The sequence below is a fragment of the Cyprinus carpio genome, chromosome A3 (assembly GCF_018340385.1).
Source record: "Cyprinus carpio isolate SPL01 chromosome A3, ASM1834038v1, whole genome shotgun sequence".
In the NCBI taxonomy this organism is placed as follows: domain Eukaryota; kingdom Metazoa; phylum Chordata; class Actinopteri; order Cypriniformes; family Cyprinidae; genus Cyprinus; species Cyprinus carpio.
Window position 1 is genome coordinate 17229681 of NC_056574.1, and position 21104 is coordinate 17250784.

The following is a 21104-nucleotide window of genomic DNA, read 5'->3' on the forward strand; positions in this document are numbered from 1 at the left end:
AAAATGAACAGACACATAAACACTCCAACTTGGGCAGTGATCCCTTTAAGATAAAAAAAAAAAACAAACAAACTGTAAAACGTTTTCTTGCATTTCAAAATGCTATGTAGTTTTTTTTAGGACAAAAGTGCCTTCACTTTTCACATTTAACTGTAAAAGGTTACAAAAATATTCTAAAATACTCTAATATGTGCACTTGCTAAATGTACAATACTTTTTTTTTAATTTCTTGTGATATTTAAGTTTGGTGGTTCTTTGAGTAAAAAACAACTATACAACTGAAAACTGAGGGACAAAAGTCTCTTGCTGGGATTATCACATCCATCCACATTATAAGAATAATACTAATGAGGTGATGAGTTTGTTTTTAAACACTGTCGAGAATATCAAAAAAAGAAAATTGTGCGGGCTTCTTTGAGTAGGTAACCATCAAAATGTCTCTCAAATTGTCCATGAGGTCCATACAAACAACAGTAACACATTTAGTGGGATACTGGGAAATGGACTGAGGAAATGTAACCTGTGTGCAAGGAATGTATATTCACTACAGTATTACTTTCAATGCCCACAAGCTCCAAACAAAAACCTAAAGGCTCTTTCACATGACTCAAATCAGCATTCCCCCAATGCACTGAACCACATTTAGTGAAGCTTGAAGCTACAGCATTACCCTCAGCACAGGGTAAACGTTAACACAATACTAAAATTTCAAGTTTGTTGCACCATTTATCCCTGATCTTTTCAAAGTGCAGCCAGTGACACAGTCAGCAATGCATGCCATGCTTTCTCTTATCGGACCTCTTTACTTACAGCCTGTTTTAAGACAATTACTTGAGCTGTAAGATCATGGCAACGTGGACACTGGCCACGTCCTTATCATGCTTTTAAGAGCTCTCAAAATATAGATTCAGAAAAAAATGCAAAATAAAAATCAGGCACTGGTAAAACACCCACTATAATATTTGTGAATCACAAATACTTTTGAATGCACGTGATGTAAACAAAAAAAAAATAGATAATGGCCGTTAAAAAAAAGTTTCCTCAACTACTTCATAATTTGTGTCCATAGTGTACTAATTCATTCACTCGTTTTGTTTTTTAATTGTGGCCACTTTGTACTAAATTATTTGCTCATTTTAATTTAAAACATGGCCACGTATTAATTAATTCACTTGTTTTAGTTCATTCATGGCCACATTGCACTAACTTCTACCCACATTTTAATTTAGTTAAATCATGCCCACAGTTTAACAAGGGAACAACTCAGTACAACTATAAATCAAAAATCATAACATATTTTCACCCATTAACCCTCATGTGGTGTTCAAAACCCTATAACACTTGTGGTGTTCCCGGTCAAAAATGACCGGCCCATAAAAAAAAGCTTATAAATCACTCATTATACCATATTTTCACCCAAATCTTGGATTCATTCTTTTTGTCAACATGTTCTCTTTCAATTAGGACTGGTTTTATATTTTGATTTGCATCTGAATAATCATAGGCCTCATTTATTTGAGAGTAGGCATTTAATTTTTTGAGTAATTTTTTTTAAATTTTTGAATAATTTTGGAAATATTAAATAAAATCTGAAGAAAATTGGTATTGTTGATCATACTAGTCTACTCTAATGTTTCAACAGGAATTTTGTTTTGAAACTTTTGTTTTGTAAAAAATATGGCACATAGTCACACTTGTGGTGTTCCCGGTCAAAAATGACCGGCCTATAAAAAATAGCTTATAAATCACTCATTATACCATATTTTCACCCAATCTTGGATTCAATCTTTTTGTCAACTTGTTCCCTTTCAATTAGGACTGGTTTTATATTTCTGTTTGCATCTGATTAATCGTGGGCCTCATTTATCTGATAGTAGGCATCTCATTTTTTGAGTAAAAAACAAATAATTTGTGAGTAAATTTGGAAATATGAAAAAAAATAAGAAAAAAAAGGCTACTGTTGATCACACTAGTCTACTCTAATGTTTCAACAGGAATTTTGTTTTGAAACTTTTGTTTTGTAAAAAATATGGCACATAGTCACACTTGTGGTGTTCCCGGTCAAAAAGACCGGCCTATAAAAAATAGCTTATAAATCACTCATTATACCATATTTTCACCCAATCTTGGATTCAATCTTTTTTGTCAACTTGTTCTCTTTCAATTAGTACTGGTTTTATATTTCTGTTTGCATCTGATTAATCGTGGGCCTCATTTATCTGAGAGTAGGCATGGTCAAAAATGGTCACAATGGCCGACCATTGAAAGTGAATGGGAGAGACTGAAAATAACAGAACAATTTAGATTTCAGGAGCATGTTCATTATTTTCATGTACACATATGAGCATATGTGCTTGCAAACATCGAGCCCTTGGACCTGTGCATGTATCGATACATTTATACACACGCTACCCAGACACACACATGTTAAAACACACAAACTTTTTTGAGTATTACACACATTCTTTTCCACAGAGAGAAATTTGATCCTACCCTAACCTGCATCTTATATACATTTATCCATCTGACATTACCACACACACACACACACACACACACACAAACTTCAAAAGAATCTTTCTTTCATGTTCTTGTTTCATCACAGCTTCCAGACAAAATATTATGACATTTTGTTTTGGAAACTGTGAGGTTCTCACACAGAACTAGACAATATTTACAAATATACATAATGCGATAGCACAGGCATATATAAATGCCTCACAGCACCTTGCTTGTCATTCAGCTGGGCCCTCATCACTGGAAGACAGCTCCTCATCAGTTGTTTCAAGCTCCGTAGCCGATTCAGTGGTGCCTTCCTCTTCAGAAACATCTTCACTGCAAGATGCATCATGCATTTCCTCCTCCTCACTAGTTTCTGAGTCAAAAATCTGATGAATAACATCATGTGCAGAGAGCTGCTTTGCCATTGTGCTGCCACAAATGAATGACAAGCAAGGTGCTGTGAGGCATTTATATATGCCTGTGCTATCGCATGATGTATATTTGTAAATATTGTCTAGTTCTGTGTGAGAACCTCACAGTTCCAAAACAAAATGTCATAATATTTGTCTGGAAGCTGTGATAAAACAAGAACATGAAAGAAAGAAGATCTTTTGAAGTTTGTGTGTGTGTGTGTGTGTGTGTGTGTGTGTGTGTGTGTGTGTGTATGTGTGTGTGTGTGTGTGTGTGTGTGTGTGTGTGTGTGTGAGTAATATATGAATAATAAATGTATAATATAAGTTAGGGTAGGATCAAATTTCTCTCTGTGGAAAAGAATGTGTGTAATACTCAAAAAAGTTTGTGTGTTTTAACGTGTGTGTGTCTGGGTAGCGTGTTTATAAATGTATCGATACATGCACAGGTCCAAGGGCTCGATGTTTGCAAGCACATATGCTCATATGTGTACATGAAAATAATGAACATGCTCCTGAAAAATAAATTTTTCTGTTATTTTCAGTCTCTCCCATTCACTTTGAATGGTCGGCCATTGTGACCATATTTGACCATGCCTACTCTCAGATAAATGAGGCCCACGATTAATCAGATGCAAACAGAAATATAAAACCAGTCCTAATTGAAAGAGAACAAGTTGACAAAAAGATTGAATCCAAGATTGGGTGAAAAATATGGTATAATGAGTGATTTATAAGCTATTTTTTATAGGCCGGTCATTTTTGACCGGGAAACACCACAAGTGTGACTATGTGCCATATTTTTACAAAACAAAAGTTTCAAAACAACATTCCTGTTGAAACATTAGAGTAGACTAGTGTGATCAACAGTAGCCATTTTTTTCATATTTTTTTTTTTCATATTTCAAAAAATTTACTCACAAATTATTTGTTTTTTACTCAAAAAATGAGATGCCTACTCTCAGATAAATGAGGCCCACGATTAATCAGATGCAAACAGAAATATAAAACCAGTCCTAATTGAAAGAGAACAAGTTGACAAAAAGATTGAATCCAAGATTGGGTGAAAAATATGGTATAATGGGTGATTTATAAGCTATTTTTTATAGGCCTGTCATTTTTTGACCGGGAACACCACAAGTGTAACAAGGTAACAAAACCCCCACAAAAAAGTGAGAAAATTTCCAAAAAAAAATTTGGATGTAGTTATACCCTTTGGGAACAAAGTCACTAAGTTTCAGTCCAAAGCGCGGAACATTAACTAGTATTTTCGGGAAAAAGAAAATCTTCTCCGGGTCAAATTGACCCGAACACCACATTATTTTTAAGTTGTAAATGCAAATTCTTCATTTTTTTTTTTTTTTTTTTACTGATGTCATGTGTTGGGCGCTGTACTTTTGAATAGCTGCCAATGGAAAAAAATGCTTTTTGGAAGCAGATGGTGCAATCACTGTATCTACCTACAGGACTTAGCTAACTAGCCAAACATTGATTCTCTGGACGTGAGTCATGTGAAAGGGCCTTTATAAACAGCATCATGTGAAAGAACCAAGCAGCAGGAACTGCTATTGCCCTGTTTCTTGTGCTGTGAAAATCGTGTCAGCAACTCAGTAAAGTTGACAATCAGCGTATCACTCATGTACCAGCTTCTCTGGTTTAGAATATCCAAATAGTTTAAAGTCGGCCTCATAGAGCCTGTACAGCTCTTTTCTGGACTCCAATGGTATGTTGGCAAACCAGTCCTGCTCCCAACTGCTGACCGTTCGATTGCGATGACTTTGTGGGAACTCGACGACATTGTCTACGCGGAGAATCCGCAACAAATGTTCAGCGTCCTCATCCAAGGTCTCCAGCTTCCCCACAAAATCATAATTTATCTGGCAGGGATGGCACAGACGGTATATTTGTCTCCAGTGCTCATTGAAAGGCATCTCTTTCTCAGTGTTAGGATCCAATAAATACTGAACGAAATTGGAGAAAGACGGTCGAATCCCAGCGGCAAAAGCGTCCACGACGGATGCTGGTGGATCCGAGTAATTGCTGAATTTTCTCAACATGACGACTGCAAATCTTTTGTAAAAGTCTTCGTTCTCCTGTTCGAATTTGTTGCGATAGGCGGAGATCAGTCGCACGAAAGGATCCCTGACGAACAAAAACTTGGTGTATTTCTTAAGCTTGATTTTCATGAGGTGCCGTGAGAACTTTCCATAGCGCTTCCAGAACTTGTTGAAGGTGAAGTGCAGGCTACTGTTATGGATGAGCTCCTGAGGAACATCTAGAGGGTCTTGGTAGGGCACGCCGTCCAATAACAGGCTCTCGCTCAGCACGATCATGATGCGCTTCCAGTTTGTGCAGGCCACCTTGGGAACGTAACAATAAATGATCCCATGCCTGTCGTCCACGATGAGGTGATCCAACTCTTTATTGGGTATGTCGTCAAAAGTCCTGTTCTTTCCGGGGAAGTCAAAATAACTTTTGTTACTGCACACATCTTGGATCAGCTGCCTTCTACTGTCCTGCCTTTGTTTTTTCTCAGGGTCAATTGGCGTCAGATGGATCTTCCACTCTCGTCTCGGGACAAATTTCTCCTCTGATTTCTCAGAGGACTGATTGTGGGGGTCTCCAGGGGGTGGTTCTCCTCTCACCTGTTCCGTGGGGTCTGCGGTTCCTTCTAAAAACTGGCTGACAAAAGCATCTATGTCCATCAAAAACGAGCTCTCTTTGTCTTCCTCTACTTTCTTTTCAGGGCCACGACGGCTCTGCGGAGAGAGGCGGGACGGATGGGGCCCGGAGATGGTTGTGTGCAGGTAAAAATTAGAGGCCCCCACATCATCCCAGTATATGATTATAAGAAGAATCATGAAGACGGCACCCACAATCATAAAAATGCGGAACAGTCTGGACTTTCCCATTTTGGTTGATTTTGACTGAGAAAGAGCCATCCTCACTTCAACTCCATTACACAATCGACAGCCCAGACTGCACTCATCATAGTCTGAAGTAGAGAAAAACAAATCAGAAAAGGAAGTCAAGAGTGTGTCAAACCTGTTTGTTTCATTGTTTGGCAATATTTTGGTTCTCTTTATGCAATAAAAAGTAACATTTCATATTCTCTTTATATGACACAGCATTGACATTTCTTTGTAATTGGTTAATCGTGATTGAGAGGTCAAATATTTTTGTATAATGACAGCAAAACTATATATTTCACAGCTCACCATGACAACAGTGCTATTTTAATGTCATGATACACTGTAGAGACGTAGTAGGCAACGGCTATAATACACTACATGACTTTTGCCCAAATTTACAGTCTTAAGTCAATGCTAGTTGTTTAATGTCAGAGTCAGGCAGCAGATTTTGATCAATCGGAGTTGACAGTATGATGTCATGTATTGTATGATTGGCACAGATCATTTCTATGATTCTGTCCATTCATTGGAGATCTACCATGTCTGATATTTTTGAGCTGATTTTAGAACACGTTGTTTTCATTTGTTGTGCATCTTCTAGCAATGACGAGCAGTTTCTGCGTGAGTCTGTTGTGTTCATAACAACTTGAAAGTCTGGTAGTGTGTGATCCTCATTTGTTTAGTTTATCAGTGTATGATGCCAAGTGTTTCACAATCTGTTCAGATTTTTAAAACTGTGTACTATATTCCAGCCAAGAACATAACAAAAGTAACATTTACCCGATAAATAATATAATTAACATTGCACTGCAGTGTAATCATGCAGTGTTTACTTCACATGTCAGATCTTTTCTTCTTGGAAGCTTTAAAGCTTTGAAGCTTTATTTCATGTCCATTTTTGGACAAATATATCCGTCAGATGGTTATTATCACAAAATAAATCCTTTCAGGGTTCGTTTGACCATAATAACCAGCTGACTGTACATTATCCCTTACATAACGCTTTATAATAACTTTCATTAATAAATCATTAATAAACATTACATAATGCTTAACAGATCATTAGTTAATATATATTCACAGAAATACGAGAATGTGCTTGTTAATATTTACTAATGAATTAAATAAACATAAATTAATGATCTGTTAATCAATCAAGATGTAATGTAAATTAAAATGCTTACAAATGACATTAAACTTCAGTTCATATATTACCTAATGCACTTTTTTAGATTTACTAAAGTACAAATGCAAAAAGGTGTTTGGTATCTATGAGCGATCTGAACAGAGCACTGAACAATATAAGACTGATGCCACTTTATATTAGGTGTCTTTAACTACTGTGTACTCATGTACAAATTATAATGATTGTTAGGTACACTGTACTTATTGTGCTCATGTTCAAAACACTTTTGCTGCTACTGAGGTGTGAAAGGGGTAAGTTTAGATACAGGAGTCGATTTAATTACTATAAGGGGACATGGTTCAAACTGTTTATATTACATTGATTTGATAAAAGAATAAGCATTTTCTTAAAAAATTATTTGTTCTCTCCTGTTGATGTATGATTCAAGGAATATTGTCTATTTAAGGATATAGTATACTGAGTGTTGAGGCAATTACATACATGTTTTGCACCCAAATTACAATTGTTTATTGTTGTTATGTCTTTCGGCTAAACTTAACCAACTACCCTTTACACAGACGTTATTACCTACACTAGCTAAAAGTCCAATGACCATAAAAGTACTAAATATACTTTTCTCCATAAAAGTCTAAATGATGTACTAAATGTTTCATAGTAAACGTTTATAAATATTTAAAAAAAAAAATTTTTTTTTTTTATAAAAACATGAACAATTAATTAATAAATGATTAGTAAAGATGTGTCTTAATATGTACTAAGAAGTGTCTTAATATGTACTAAATGATTAGCAAACGTTAAGAAACATCTACAAATAATGAACAGTTTCAACTTTAGATTGAGTACTGCAAAAACATGAACAAATAATTAATAAATGATTTGTAATATATATGTGTGTGTGTGTGTGTGTGTATGTGTGTATGTATATGCATGTATGTATATGATATATATATATATATATATATTATATATATATATATATAATTATTATTATTATTATTAACTAATGATCCATTAAGCATTATATAATGTTTGTTAATGATTTATTAATGAAGATTTTAATAATTGTAAACCATATGTCAAAATCATTTCTAGATGAATGATCTTTAGAGCAAATGAATTGAAAGTTTAATTACATTTGTAAGCATTTTAGTTTACAAATAAATAACGATCTATTAATCATTGTAATGTTTATTTAGTTAATTATTTAACATTAACAAAAACATTACCTTATATTTCTAGCTTTGTGAATATATATTAACTAATAATCAGTTAAGCATTATGTAATGTTTATTAATGATTTATTAACGGAAGTTAATATAGTGTGTTACCAGGTGTTTAAGTTCAAACAGATTTTTTTAGTAAGTAATGCAATGTAACCCCTGACAAGGGTTATTTTTGGGGTCTCATATCACCCTGAAGGTGTGTACAGGCTGCTTACCAAATAATACACAGACATGAAATACTGATATGGTTATTATTATTATACTTGCAGAAAGCGCAGAGACAGAATGTAAACACCGCACTGTTAAAACAGAAACGTCACACTGGCTTGGAACATTTGGCGTGTTACAAACCAAACATCTGATAACGTACAGCTATTGGTTTATTTTCTTGACTGAATTATAACGTCACAGCACAACACAGTGATGTTGGCTACAAACAAAATATGCGTGCGTAGTAGCGTATCGTAATAATAACTCAAAAACTGACATAAACGTTTATAATTATTTATATATTTAAATTCGGGTAAATTATAATTCCGAAAACTCAAAGTACACTGAGCACTACACATTTTTTCCATGCGCATTTCAAAGTCAAAAGCGACCCGTCACATTCAGCTGGACACAATGCAGCTCTTTCACTCCATCTCTGACTGTGGGAGGAAGCTGCAAACATTCGAGCTTATACGCGAAAACTCCTCCTAAGCCATTCATCTGTGCATACTTTCTACCATGCGGCCGATTTCGGTTAAACCGGGTGATGGTGTGTCGATTGGTTTTCATTGACAAAATGAAGATATGAAGTCAAATCTAGAGCAAGTGCAAAGACGCGCCTAACCACTTTTTGTTCCACGGGAAGTCATGAAGGGACTCGCGCCTGTGATTGCAGGGCTCGTGTGATTCGAGCAGACGGAGTTTAAAGACTGGTGTGTTTAGTATGATATGATCGAAATGACACTGTAGCGTGTCTAAACATGGCTGTAACGAGCATAGTCTCACCTCATCATCGCAGGAGTCTGGATTTCTCGGCAGGCAGACGGCGTCAGCTGAGGAGGGATGAGCGCTCGCTCGCTCGCTCGGGGTGTTGACACAGCAGCGCTTTAGTGCTCCGCGCAGATGTCGCGAGATTTCCAAGCGCACGCAAGCTTCTGCTGCTGAACCGTACAGTGATGGGTTTTGTCAGAATATAGAATGCATGCTCTACTACCAGACCTCCATGACCTTCCTAAAACTTTCATTTTGTAGAGCAAAAAGACCACATACTGAAAGAATACCGAGTTTCACTTAGAAAAAAAAATGCCATAATAGCTTTATGCCAAAATGCAACGGTTTGGAACCGCTATATCACAATAAAACTTTAGCCAGCATCATCAAAATGGAAATTCAAATGACCTGTTCTGTTATTAACATACGCAACATGTTAATTATAACGTAAATAGATCTCATGGGATCATTTAAACTAAAAAGTGAAGGAATTAAATTCTCTATTAGCCGAAAGAACAGTGGTTCTAAAATATGGGCCCAGGACACACTGGGGGCTCGTCAATCTTCCAATGAGGGAAAAAGATGACTTAAAATGATCTAAAGACCAGAAAGGGGGGGTTGGGGGTAATAAACAGTAATAAATAATAAAAAGATGTGTTAAAAATCAAGATGTAAAGTGACATCATTCTTTAAAGATATATATATATAAATAAAAAAAAATAGTTATGCTTTTTATAGTGGGGGGAAATTTTAAAAACAGTATAGACATGCATCTTTACACAAAAATATGAAATAAATGAAAACATTGCAATCAGATGTTGCGTAATTTCTTAATTTAAAAACCATCTATTATGCTCTTCGATTAATCAGGGATTAAAATTACGTATTCAGATTACAAATGAATGAATTAAACAACTTGCTCAAGAGAATAAAATGCTAAATATATTTAAATGTACCGGTAATTGACAATAAATGTGATCAGTAAGGAGACCAATATAAGGAATCCATTAAAAATGTCAAGTACAAAAGTTTAAAGACAACCTGAATGTCGCATGATACTAAATATTTAACATCCATCTAGGTTTACTTTGGAATTCCCAAAAATCCCTGACTTTTATAATACAAAAACTTTATATTATTCCTGTCCAAAATGCACTACACCGTACACATCTTCATCATATGCATCATGTTCTTTCGCCTTAAGTTCAACGAGAGAGAAAACCAACAAACGCTTGAATTTCAGTTAAACTTTATTCCCTTGTTGTGCATTTAATATCAGGTAATCTGAATGGAGGAGGATACAGACCACTGTAGTGCCATTTTCGTACACTAGAGTACAAGTTCGCCTTTTGGAAAATCTTAGGAAACAAAATGTTTTCCTTCTGTGAGATGATGTAAAAACAGTTTTTGGCATATAGTGCCATGGTAACACCCTTATGATGAGGTAGATCAACCAAAGGCAAGAACAGGAACGCGTTATGATCAGATCCACCGAGAGCAGGCCTGAATGATGTTGGCAGGGTGGATCCTCCCAGAGCTGGATGATTTTGTTAAAAAGCAGCAGTCAACAGTGGCACAAAATTCTCCTTCCGCAGTGACCAGTATTAAGAGGCACTTGACTGATGCTAACAAGGAAAACTCTTATGGGGGATGCCTCAATTTTTTTCTCCAATGATAGTCCACACTCCTCCACTAAAAACGAATACTGAAAATAAGAAAAGAAAATAATTATGACTATACCAAGGTATTTCAAATAGCCTATCAGAGTCATATTGCTGCACACACAGTACCTGCTGTTGGAATTACAGATCTCCAATGGGAATAATTTCTTCATTGATGAAAAACTCAATGGTCTCTTCCTCCCAGTCATCGACATTGCTGTCCAGCTCATCAGTGTCCACTCCTAGAAAAGATCAGAAAATACAGTGATTACTACAATAGTCCTATACTCAATCTCTAGTGTTGGGCTGTCACAATCATTACATTTTTGTTGACAATTAAAAGTTATAACTGTGATTATGTCAATTGTGCTAATTTTGTATTATTATACTGCAAGCTAAATACACTGTCATATTCACTTTGAGCCATTAAACAAAATGAACAATTTCCTATTAGACTTTATAAAGTGCTTACACATAGGCAATGCCATGAATAAAGTATAAAAATTAATACTAAAACAAGAGGCATGATAAAACATGACAAAATAGCCCAAAAAGTTTGTCAACCAGACTGCATGGCTGCATATCTTTGGTTCGAACTGTTACAGTGTCTGTTACCATGTACCATTTGGTACGGCCACGTTTATATTTAGACACTGCTGATGAGAAGGTGCAGTTGTGGTTGTCTAATTTCTGATGATTGATTACATTTGTGAAATTAGTACCTTTCACTGCCATTTCTCTTTTTCAAATCTGAATTTACCATGTCAAAAAGTTATCTGTCTGTCCCATTTCCATTTTTATTTAGTTTAAATTTAAAATATTGCCATAAGTGAAACGTTTCAAAAAGTTAAATCCATGTCTGTCAATTTTACAGCTGCTGCAACTGAATTTCATCTAAATGTTGATTACCTTTTTCCTGCAGAACCAAGAATTTTCAAACATATTTTAAACCTACTGAGAAAGGCCCTACATAGGACAGATAATTAGGTCCAATGGTGCAGCAGTTAGCATTTAGCAATGACTGGCTAAAAACACACCGCTGCACCAGAGAGAGACATCTAACTGGTATAAATACTAAATTTATATGAATTTATAGCAGTGGTCCTCAAACCATTATCTACATTAATACGTGAACGATTAAGGATAATGACTTTTACCATTATTTTATACCTGATACAATATTTTAAATCTTGGCATAGCTACAAAAATGTATATTCATATAATGTATAAAAATGCCCATTGTGTTGTAAGTCTATTAATTTACAGATCTAGAAGTCATCTCAAGGCCCCCTTGAGTTCTGCTAAGGCCCTCCGGTTGATTTATAGCATTTGGAGCATAAAAGTTCTTCATTTGACCCGCAAAGTGATTTCATAACTTAAAGATTAAACATTGCAGTTATGGTTGGATCAATTCATTGCAAACTGATAGCACATAATTAATGCAACAGCTCTATTCTAGAGAAAGGCACTGAAACAAAGCAGCCTAAGAGATGTCACTGATGGTCAATAAAACTCCTTGCTGAACAGAGCTGCTCTCTGCATTAGTTACCTCCTCTGAGTTCAAGGCGGAGAGGTCTCTGCTCGTTGTACATGTCCATGGCTCTCTCACGGTATTTGCGATAGTCCTCCATCATGGTACGTCTCTTGTCCACCAGTTCCTGCAAAGCACAAAGAATGCATTTAAGTTTGAGCACTGACCTTTGATCCACATATAAATACTGTGTGCATCCTAGGATAAAAAAAAACAACAACACATCAGTTTCATACCTTTGATGCCTTGGACTGACTGAGACGATCTTTCTGCTCAAAGATCTTGGAGTATTTCTTCAAGTCCTTCTTAATGAGCTGTGGGTTTCAAAAAGTAAAGTGGGATTAGAGTTCACTCTGCTTGACAAGTAAGGAGAGAGACCCTGCATCTGACCCCTTCTCACCTTTATTTGCTCTTGAGTCAGGAGAGAGGGTGGACGGGGCCTCCACAGCAGCTGGCAGAATCGCTCTTTGTTGTTCTTCTGCAGCAGACGGCCCTGGAATGTCCACAGCCAAAAGGCATTGTCCACCTAAATTTAAAAAAATAAAATAAAAATCAATTTATACAAAGGCATCTGATATGCATTTCCAGTCCACATAAAAGAATAATAAACACTTCCCTGCATCATATTTTCTGAATGAAATCCAATACTTCTAATCCCAATAATTATACTGGTATTGACCATTGTAGGCTATCACAGATATATCTGTTGAGCATGTAAACAATGGCCAATCAGAGGTGTTTAAGAATCCACTCAAAATGCTAGTATCGTCACATTTTTAAACATTCAGTACCAACTGGTACTGATGTGGGTACTTTTGACAACACTAATATATAATATTTCCAATAGAATCAGATAAATCACCTTGTGGCTCCACCAGGAGACAGACGTCACAACATATCGTCCAGTGGGGTCCCATTCTACATCTGAGGCCATGTAATGCTCTGCGATGTTCATCATGGTGCAGTCTGACGTGTCCACAAAAGCAAGAGCTCCATTCATGCTACAGGATGAAACATAGAAAGTCATATGAATGAACCACTCAAAACGAAAGTACAAACAAACACAGCACACTTAATGAGTACAGACCTCCTCAACCCAGCCAACACCAAAAACTGCCCCTGGGGACTCCAGAAGATGCTATTTGCCTGTTGCTTGTCAAACATTTCTGAAACAATACATTTTTTGTAAACTTTTAGATCACGTACATGCATGAAAAATATTTGTAAAGTGTAATACATTCACAATGTGAACACTTACTTATTAAGTCAATTTTGCCATTGTTCTTCACATGGTAGAATGATACATTGATTCTGGGAGATTCACCATGTAGCACAGCAAACTTGCTGCCATTTGGTTCCCAAGCAAAGGCAATGATGCCCTCTATAAGACAGGTAGAGATATCAGAACCAAGAGAAGGTATTAAAGACAGTAAGAAACAGCAACAGAATGTCTCAAGATCCTTCTTACTTTACCTTTCATCTCCACCACATCCACAGGGACCTGCTTCTCTCTCATTCTGAAGATCTCAAAGTTGGTGACAACGCCCTAAAGTAGAAAAGAAATTGAGCAAATCCATAAAAAAAAGGAAACATTTGAGTTTAATGTCAAAGCAGTTTCAAAACAACTCTTATACCTGTGTTCCTTTGGGTGTCCTGTCCACTTTCACACAGAGATAGTCTCCGTTTTTCTGCCAGTGAAGTTTGCAGTCCACAACATTAAACAGGTTGCGGACTCTGATCTCGTTCCTGGATGGAAGCTGCATGAGTGTTACTCTAGCTGGGATGTCCTTATCCTCAGGAACCCAGAATGCAATGATATTATCACCAGGTGACCAAGAGAAATCCCTGCAAACATAAAATTAATTTTACATTAAAATATGTACAGAAAATGAGATTAGTACTTAGAATGATTTCTGAAGGATCATGTGACACTGAAGACTGGAGTAATGATGCTGAAAATTCAGCTTTACATCACAGCAAAAAATTACATTTCAAAATATATTAAAATAGAAAACTGTTCAAATTGTACTAATTGTTTCATAATATTATTGCTTTTACTGTGCTTTTTTGCTCAAATAAATGCAGCCTTGGAGACTATTTTTTAAAGACATCCAAGAAATTTGAACAGTAGTGTATTTATGTTGTTAATTTGGTTCATTTTACTCACTTAATTCCATTTATCTTCAAACTCTTCTTGTCCAAAAGACCCATTGACTAAGAAAGGAGAAAATTTGATTTGTTAATTAAACAACTGAACTCTCAAATTCTCAAACCTCTCGTCTCTATCACAGGACACTTACTGGTGTCTCATAGATGCTCAGTGTGTCCTGCGTCATTCGGGCAAAGAACTTCCCATCTGGACTCCACCTGAACAGAACAAGATTTCGATTTTGTACTTACATTAAACATTATGATGTACCTGTACCAAAATGTACCTGTGAAGATGAAGCACATTAATTAAAATTCAAAGAATAACATTATTAAGTTTTTCCATATTAGGGATCGTATTAGTCAGTTTTAACATATATAATAGGATGCAAAAGCACTATTATCCATGCATCTATTTCTAATATTCATATCCTTTTAATAGTAGGCCAAACAGTGTACGACAGGGGAAGTCGTGGCCTAATGGTTAGAGAGTCGGACTCCCAATCGAAGGGTTGTGAGTTCGAGTCTCGGGCCGGCAGGAATTGTGGGTGGGGGGAGTGCATGTACAGTTCTCTCTCCACCTTCAATACCATGACTTAGGTGCCCTTGAGCAAGGCATCGAACCCCCAACTGCTCCCCGGGCGCCGCAGCATAAAAAAAAATGGCTGCCCACTGCTCCGGGTGTGTGTTCACAGTGTGTGTGTGTGTGTTCACTGCTCTGTGTGTGTGCACTTCGGATGGGTTAAATGCAGAGCACGAATTCTGAGTATGGGTCACCATACTTGGCTGAATGTCACGTCACTTTCACTTTCACTTTCATATGTTACAGTTTGACTGTTATCAAATTGGTAACATGTGCCCTTAAAATCAACTCAGACCAAACTTACTTGAAAATTGGCCAGTGGGCAGAGCTTTCACAGTGAAAGCCTCTTTTCTTCTGTCCTGTGAGAACATCCCAGATGATGATAGCCTGTGGGTCATCTTTAGTGTCCATAAGAGGGCTGAATGTTACCACATATCTGCAAAAACAAATTACATTAAAAATGTGTAATAGCAAAAAATAATAATAATAAAATCATCTGACTGTACAACGTAATACACAATGATACACTGAAAAATATTCTCCTCGTTCAAAATACATGAAGTAGTGAATGAACGATTCATCTGCTGTTATTTGGATATTATGATACTGTCATCATCGACTGATAACCAGGGTTATTATTGCTAAACAAAACCACAAAAAATCATTACATTAAAATACAATATTTTAAAAAATATATATCATATTTTCTTTTAGCTTGAGTTAATAACACCACTAAAAAAAAGAAAAAGAAAAAAAATTAATAAATTATATATACACACACATTTATAAAAAATAAAGAAAAAAAATAACACTTTCAAATTAAAATGAAAACATTAATATTTTTTATTACAAAATATGAATGTCCCTCCAGGTGCTAGTTTAATATAAAGTATTTTTTAATAAATTGAGTAAACATTGTGCATAATACATAATTTAGGTTTTTTTTTAATCTCATCAACTCCTTAATATATATGTGTGTTTATAAATAAATAAATAAAAGATTGAAAAAAATATGAACCCATTTCTACCTCTCACAGGGTGAGAAATCAATGAGCTGAACCCCCTGATGACTGAACCTCTGGATCTGCTTGAACTTCTCACCGCCCCAGAGAGCAATGCCTCTCTGATGGAATGTTGCCAGATAGGTGCCTTTTGGAGACCAGCGCACGTATGTCTCGGTCCAGCGCTACAAGCAAAACGTAACACAAAAATACTGAATACAGTACAATACAGTATCACTTGTATACTGTTGTTGTTCTCTCGTTGGTCTGATTGCTTCTATTGTTCTCATTTGTAAGTCGCTTTGGAAAAAAGCGTCTGCTAAATGATTAAATGTAAATGTAATTATATATTAAAGATGAATGGGTGAACTCACCGCTCTCTCCTCAACTTCAATTGGTTCCTTGACATCATTAGCAAATATGCCTGTTCTTTCCCCAGAGTCATAGATTACGCTGTACTGATCACGACAGTCAGAATCCTCCATCCAGTGACGCAGATTCCCCTGAAACCAAAAGACCAAATATCAAACCAATAACCAAATTTAAACGTGTGTTACTGTATCGCAGGGTTGCATTACACACAATCAGAACAGTTCTGAAGAATAACTACTCACAAAATCTTTAAAGGGCTGCTTCTCAGGAGCTTCCCACTCATCACTGATTGACATGTACCTACAGAGATGAGACATTTTTGATTTGTCAGTTATTAAGCATTGTTTAATTACCGCATCAGCTACATTTCTCTTCTCTTTGGCCAGTAAAACAGGACTTGTATTTTTACATTTTGAGAGCAGAACGTGTCATTTACTATGCCGATATCAAACATTGTGACATCATCTAAATCAGCCACCCTGTTCTCTAATGTATCGGCATCAGCAACCAACAAATGCATATCGATCGACCTCTATTTCAGACGTAATCCATTATTCGCAAATGCGGTCAAATAACAGCACAATTAAAGATAACATACTTGTCAAAGTCTGTGAACAGGTTGACGCGGAAAGTGTGCTGCTTGTCCAGCTTGTAGCCATCAGCGTTCTTCACAGCTTCTTGAGCATGACTTGGTGCAGAATACTCCAGGAAAATGTACCTGTGAAGATGAAGCACATTAATTAAAATTCAAAGAATAACATTATTAAGTTTTTCCATATTAGGGATCGTATTAGTCAGTTTTAACATATATAATAGGATGCAAAAGCACTATTATCCATGCATCTATTTCTAATATTCATATCCTTTTAATAGTAGGCCAAACAGTGTATAACATCAGCTATAAACAAATTAAAAATTAAAAAAGACTGGCAAAATGTCAAGGACAATGCATCCCGACTTCCAAGCAAACCAAAAATTACCCCTTGGTCTTTCCATCTGCGACTGGATAGAAGTCATTGGTGATTTTGCCAAACTTTGAGAAGATCTTCTGGATGACGTTCTTGAGTTTCTCCAGACGATCTGGTCCAACCTGAGGGACATTATCAACCACAACGACCGAGTCGATGCCGTCAGCCTCCTGAGGTTTATCCCTGAGAACATCCCCCAGCAGCTCTGCATACGGAGAAACCGTCCAATATGAGTCAAAATAGCATCTTAAACATGTCATGGACAAACAGATGTTACAGCACTACACTTAACTCTCTGAAATTAAAGAGCAAAAAAGCTGCTGACACATTATGTGACGCGCGCGCCTGTTTCCCTAAAGCTTTTGTCCTGCTAGCGCACAGGCTAAAATCTGAAATACGGAAGGGTTAAATGGAATAAAAAAATGTTTAATCTAAAACTGAGCAGTTACGCGGCATTATATGCTACTAAACAATGAATCCGAAGGGTGTCTGTGTTAGTATCGTGCTGACATGTTGAGTTTTAGGGTTTAGTTTGTGACTCGTATCTCGTTAGCAGGCGGGCTAAAGCGCAGGCCTCTCTTACCCTGATCACTGATGTCATCCACGAAATCCTCAGGATCACTGAACGAAGGCTCTTCTTCTCCGTCGTCATACTCCATTTCGGCCTCCATATTATCCGTGTCTCGCATTTAGAGATCGATTCCTCTCAGTCTGGGCGTGTGAAAAGGCGCTGGTAAATTTCACTGCATAAATTCAGAGATTTTACTCACTCGGCCATGTGCAAAGCAGCCGGGCGCCAACCACCGCGAGCGCGAGAAGGACCGTACCATGTGTGCGGAGCGCGGGTGAGGGCTCGTACAGACTGATTTGTAATAATGCACAACACAAATTTAAGAGCACGATGACGGCTTGATTTAAAATAAGAGTAAATGTCCATATAATGTTATTCCTGTGGTCCAAATGCGCTAAATGTGTCATTTTGCTATAAAAGGACATGCATGACCCCTTTTATCATCAACATGGTCTTTCCCTCTGCTTATCTCCCTGTACTTCCTGTTCATGTGACAAGAACCTTCCGTCCGAATATGCGTACTGAACTACTGTAGTATGCAAAAGCTGATAAATAGATAGATAGATGGACAGACAGACAGAGAGTGCGTGAGAGAGAAAGATAATAATAATACATTTATTTTATATAACGGCTTTAAATATTGCTTTCTCAAAGCGCTTAACGAGCAAACATCACATAAGAGAAAACAGCACACTTTAAATACAATAAATATACAACAAACAATGCAAAATAAAATGAATAAGCAAGTAAAAGCGATCCTAAAATAGAATGTTTTAAGAAGAGATTTAAAGGTCACTAGTGAATATGCTTCCCTGATGTCTGCCGGGAGAGAATTACAAAGCTTAGGAGCATAAGAAGAAAATGCTCTATCACCCTTGGAACAAAACCGTCTCTTGGGAACAACTAGAGACCACTCTGAGAGGAACAGACATGGTGTGTAAGCAGGGCCGATGTTAGTGGGGTGAAAGCTGGTGACGATTATAGGGGCCCACGGCTGAGTGGGGCCCCCCGGCGATCTCAACCGACTGGCTGGGGCCAGCCTAAAAAGACACTCAGGACAGTTGACAGTCTCTGACAAACCAAATGCAGTTTCAAGACGATTAAGTAACTATGCATGGTCAATAGTATCAAAGGCTGAACTAAGATACAAAAGAATGAGAAGAGACAGAGAGACAAAATCAGAAGCTGGTGACTATTATCAGTCACTGGTCAATTAGTCATCAGTGGTCATTAGTGACTTTAACCAACACAGTCTCAGACAGACAGACAGACAGACAGACAGACAGATAGATAGATAGCTATACCACTGTCACATTTTGGGTATTGTACCTGTACCCCACTGTTCTTTGATGGTAATGGTACACATTGTACATTTTTTTCCAGTGACATAACATTTAAATGCACTGAAAGGATGAAGCCTGGTAATGATGTGGAAATGAGACCCTTTAATCTTCGGGGCGGCTGGGAACATTACAAGAGAGTTATTTTTCAAATACATCCTCAGGGCATGACTGCATCACACAGCTTAGTTAATGATTTAGTTCATTACTAAAACCTTAAGAAGCTGTTTTGTTTGGATGTTTTCCAGCTGATTGCACTGATTGACACTGACCTGTGGCAGTCCTACAGAAACACAAGGAAACTATTAAACACAGTAGGAGACTGTTATGCATTGAATATGCAAAGTGGTGTATAAAGGAAATTATTGTACTTTTCATCCTGTTAATGAATTGTGGACATAAAGCACAGTTCAACATGAATTATATATTCTGTGTGAAATGAACTGCTGTTCCAAATAGGTATATTTTGGAATTTAAAGTTACTTGTATAACCTCCTCAAAAGCCTTAATATTATAATATAATAATAATAATAATAATAATAGAGAGAGAAAGAGAGATACATTTTTGATTTTATATACAATTTATGAAAGAAGTCTTTAGTGACTGCATTTATTTGATCAAAAATACAGTAAAAGCAGCAATATCATAAATTATTGCAATATTTTTTTGTTTCATTATATTTTAATATGCAATTTATGTTGCAAAGCTTAATTGTCAGCATCATTACTCCAGTCTTCAGTGTCACATGATCCTTCAGAAATCATTCTGAATGTAATTTATTAATCAAACATTTATTATTATTATCAATGTTGAAATCAGTAGTGCTGCTTAATATTTTTGTGGAAACTTTTTTCCCCAGGATTCTTTAATGAAAAGAAAGTTCAAAAGAACAGCATTCATTTGAAATCAAAATGTTTTGCAATATTATAAATGTCTTTATAATTCATTTGATAACAAAATTAATTATTCTTCTTCAAGCCAAAATAATGAACTTGATATCGGACATAATTTTCTTTATAATCTTTATAGATCAAAAATAAAAATTAATAAAGTATAAGAATCATTGTATTTTTAAATTCCTTTTTGTTTCTTTTTCCTCTTGCTATGTTTAATACCATGTTCTAAAGGAGATTTTCAAGTTGGGGTCTTTTTAGTAGACAAACGCCTCTTTACACATAACCAATAGGCGGCGCTCTTGTTGCAAGGAGTTTGTTTTGTCTTCAGTTAGTGAGAAATTTCCCAGTCATACACGAGTCAGATGATTTGTTCTGTCTGTGTCTGGACAAACTCTGGCCATCTGTATAATGATCTGTGTTCTTCTAGCAATTTTTTTGCAGTTGTGATTAGATTACTAAGTAAAGTTCCTGTAGGCACATCTTTTCAAGCTAATATCAGAGCCAACATTTTCTTTCACTCCTTAATACTGGAAAAATCACTATTGAATGTGTATTTGAAAGCCCAACACAGGCCTAGCAGGCAGATTAAAATAAAGGGCAGACTGAAACATTGTTAAACAGTCTGACAATGACTGCTGCCCTTATTTATTGCTAAATATCAGCATTCAATTTTGAAGTGCAATGAAAGGCAGCCTGGTGGAAATGTAAGTATAACACAAGTCATGGGTTTTACCTCAAACAAATAAGCCATGGTCAGCCCAGAAAGGCACTTTGTGTGCTTAGACATTATCTTCTTGCTTGAGCAGAGGATTTGTCAAGGGTTACATGGGTAATATTTGTTTAGATGTATCTTACCA

The 21104-nt window shown here is 36.4% G+C and overlaps 2 protein-coding genes across 2 annotated transcripts; both read right to left on the reverse strand.

The window, feature by feature from the left end:
- Positions 1–4242: 4242 nt before the first annotated feature.
- On the reverse strand, positions 4243–9746 carry LOC109055615 (carbohydrate sulfotransferase 12-like). The gene is made up of 2 exons (XM_019072804.2): positions 9191–9746; positions 4243–5907 (listed from the first exon to the last, which is right to left on the reverse strand). Exon 2 carries the CDS (start codon positions 5852–5854, stop codon positions 4544–4546), a length of 1311 nt encoding a protein of 436 aa, XP_018928349.1. The 5' UTR covers positions 5855–5907; positions 9191–9746; the 3' UTR covers positions 4243–4543.
- A 661-nt stretch (positions 9747–10407) lies between these two features.
- Positions 10408–18281, reverse strand: LOC109055614 (eukaryotic translation initiation factor 3 subunit B). Its single transcript, XM_042721110.1, has 19 exons — positions 18023–18281; positions 17452–17644; positions 17070–17189; positions 16714–16771; positions 16474–16602; positions 16127–16284; positions 15403–15534; positions 14668–14734; positions 14535–14581; positions 14002–14212; positions 13841–13913; positions 13626–13748; positions 13455–13533; positions 13230–13368; positions 12768–12893; positions 12604–12681; positions 12386–12494; positions 10966–11078; positions 10408–10880 (listed from the first exon to the last, which is right to left on the reverse strand). Exons 1-18 carry the CDS (start codon positions 18126–18128, stop codon positions 10978–10980), a joined length of 2049 nt encoding a protein of 682 aa, XP_042577044.1. The 5' UTR covers positions 18129–18281; the 3' UTR covers positions 10408–10880; positions 10966–10977.
- Positions 18282–21104: the final 2823 nt, after the last annotated feature.

Coding starts and splice junctions, on each gene's coding strand:
- LOC109055615 (XM_019072804.2), bottom strand. CDS start 5,854: ATGGCTCTTTCTCAGTCAAAATCAACCAAAATGGGAAAGTCCAGACTG.
- LOC109055614 (XM_042721110.1), bottom strand. CDS start 18,128: ATGCGAGACACGGATAATATGGAGGCCGAAATGGAGTATGACGACGGA. Junction 16,772..17,069: donor CTGTTCACAGACTTTGACAA/GTATGTTATCTT, acceptor TCATCTCTGTAG/GTACATGTCAATCAGTGATG. Junction 12,682..12,767: donor TGACTCAAGAGCAAATAAAG/GTGAGAAGGGGT, acceptor TGAAACCCACAG/CTCATTAAGAAGGACTTGAA.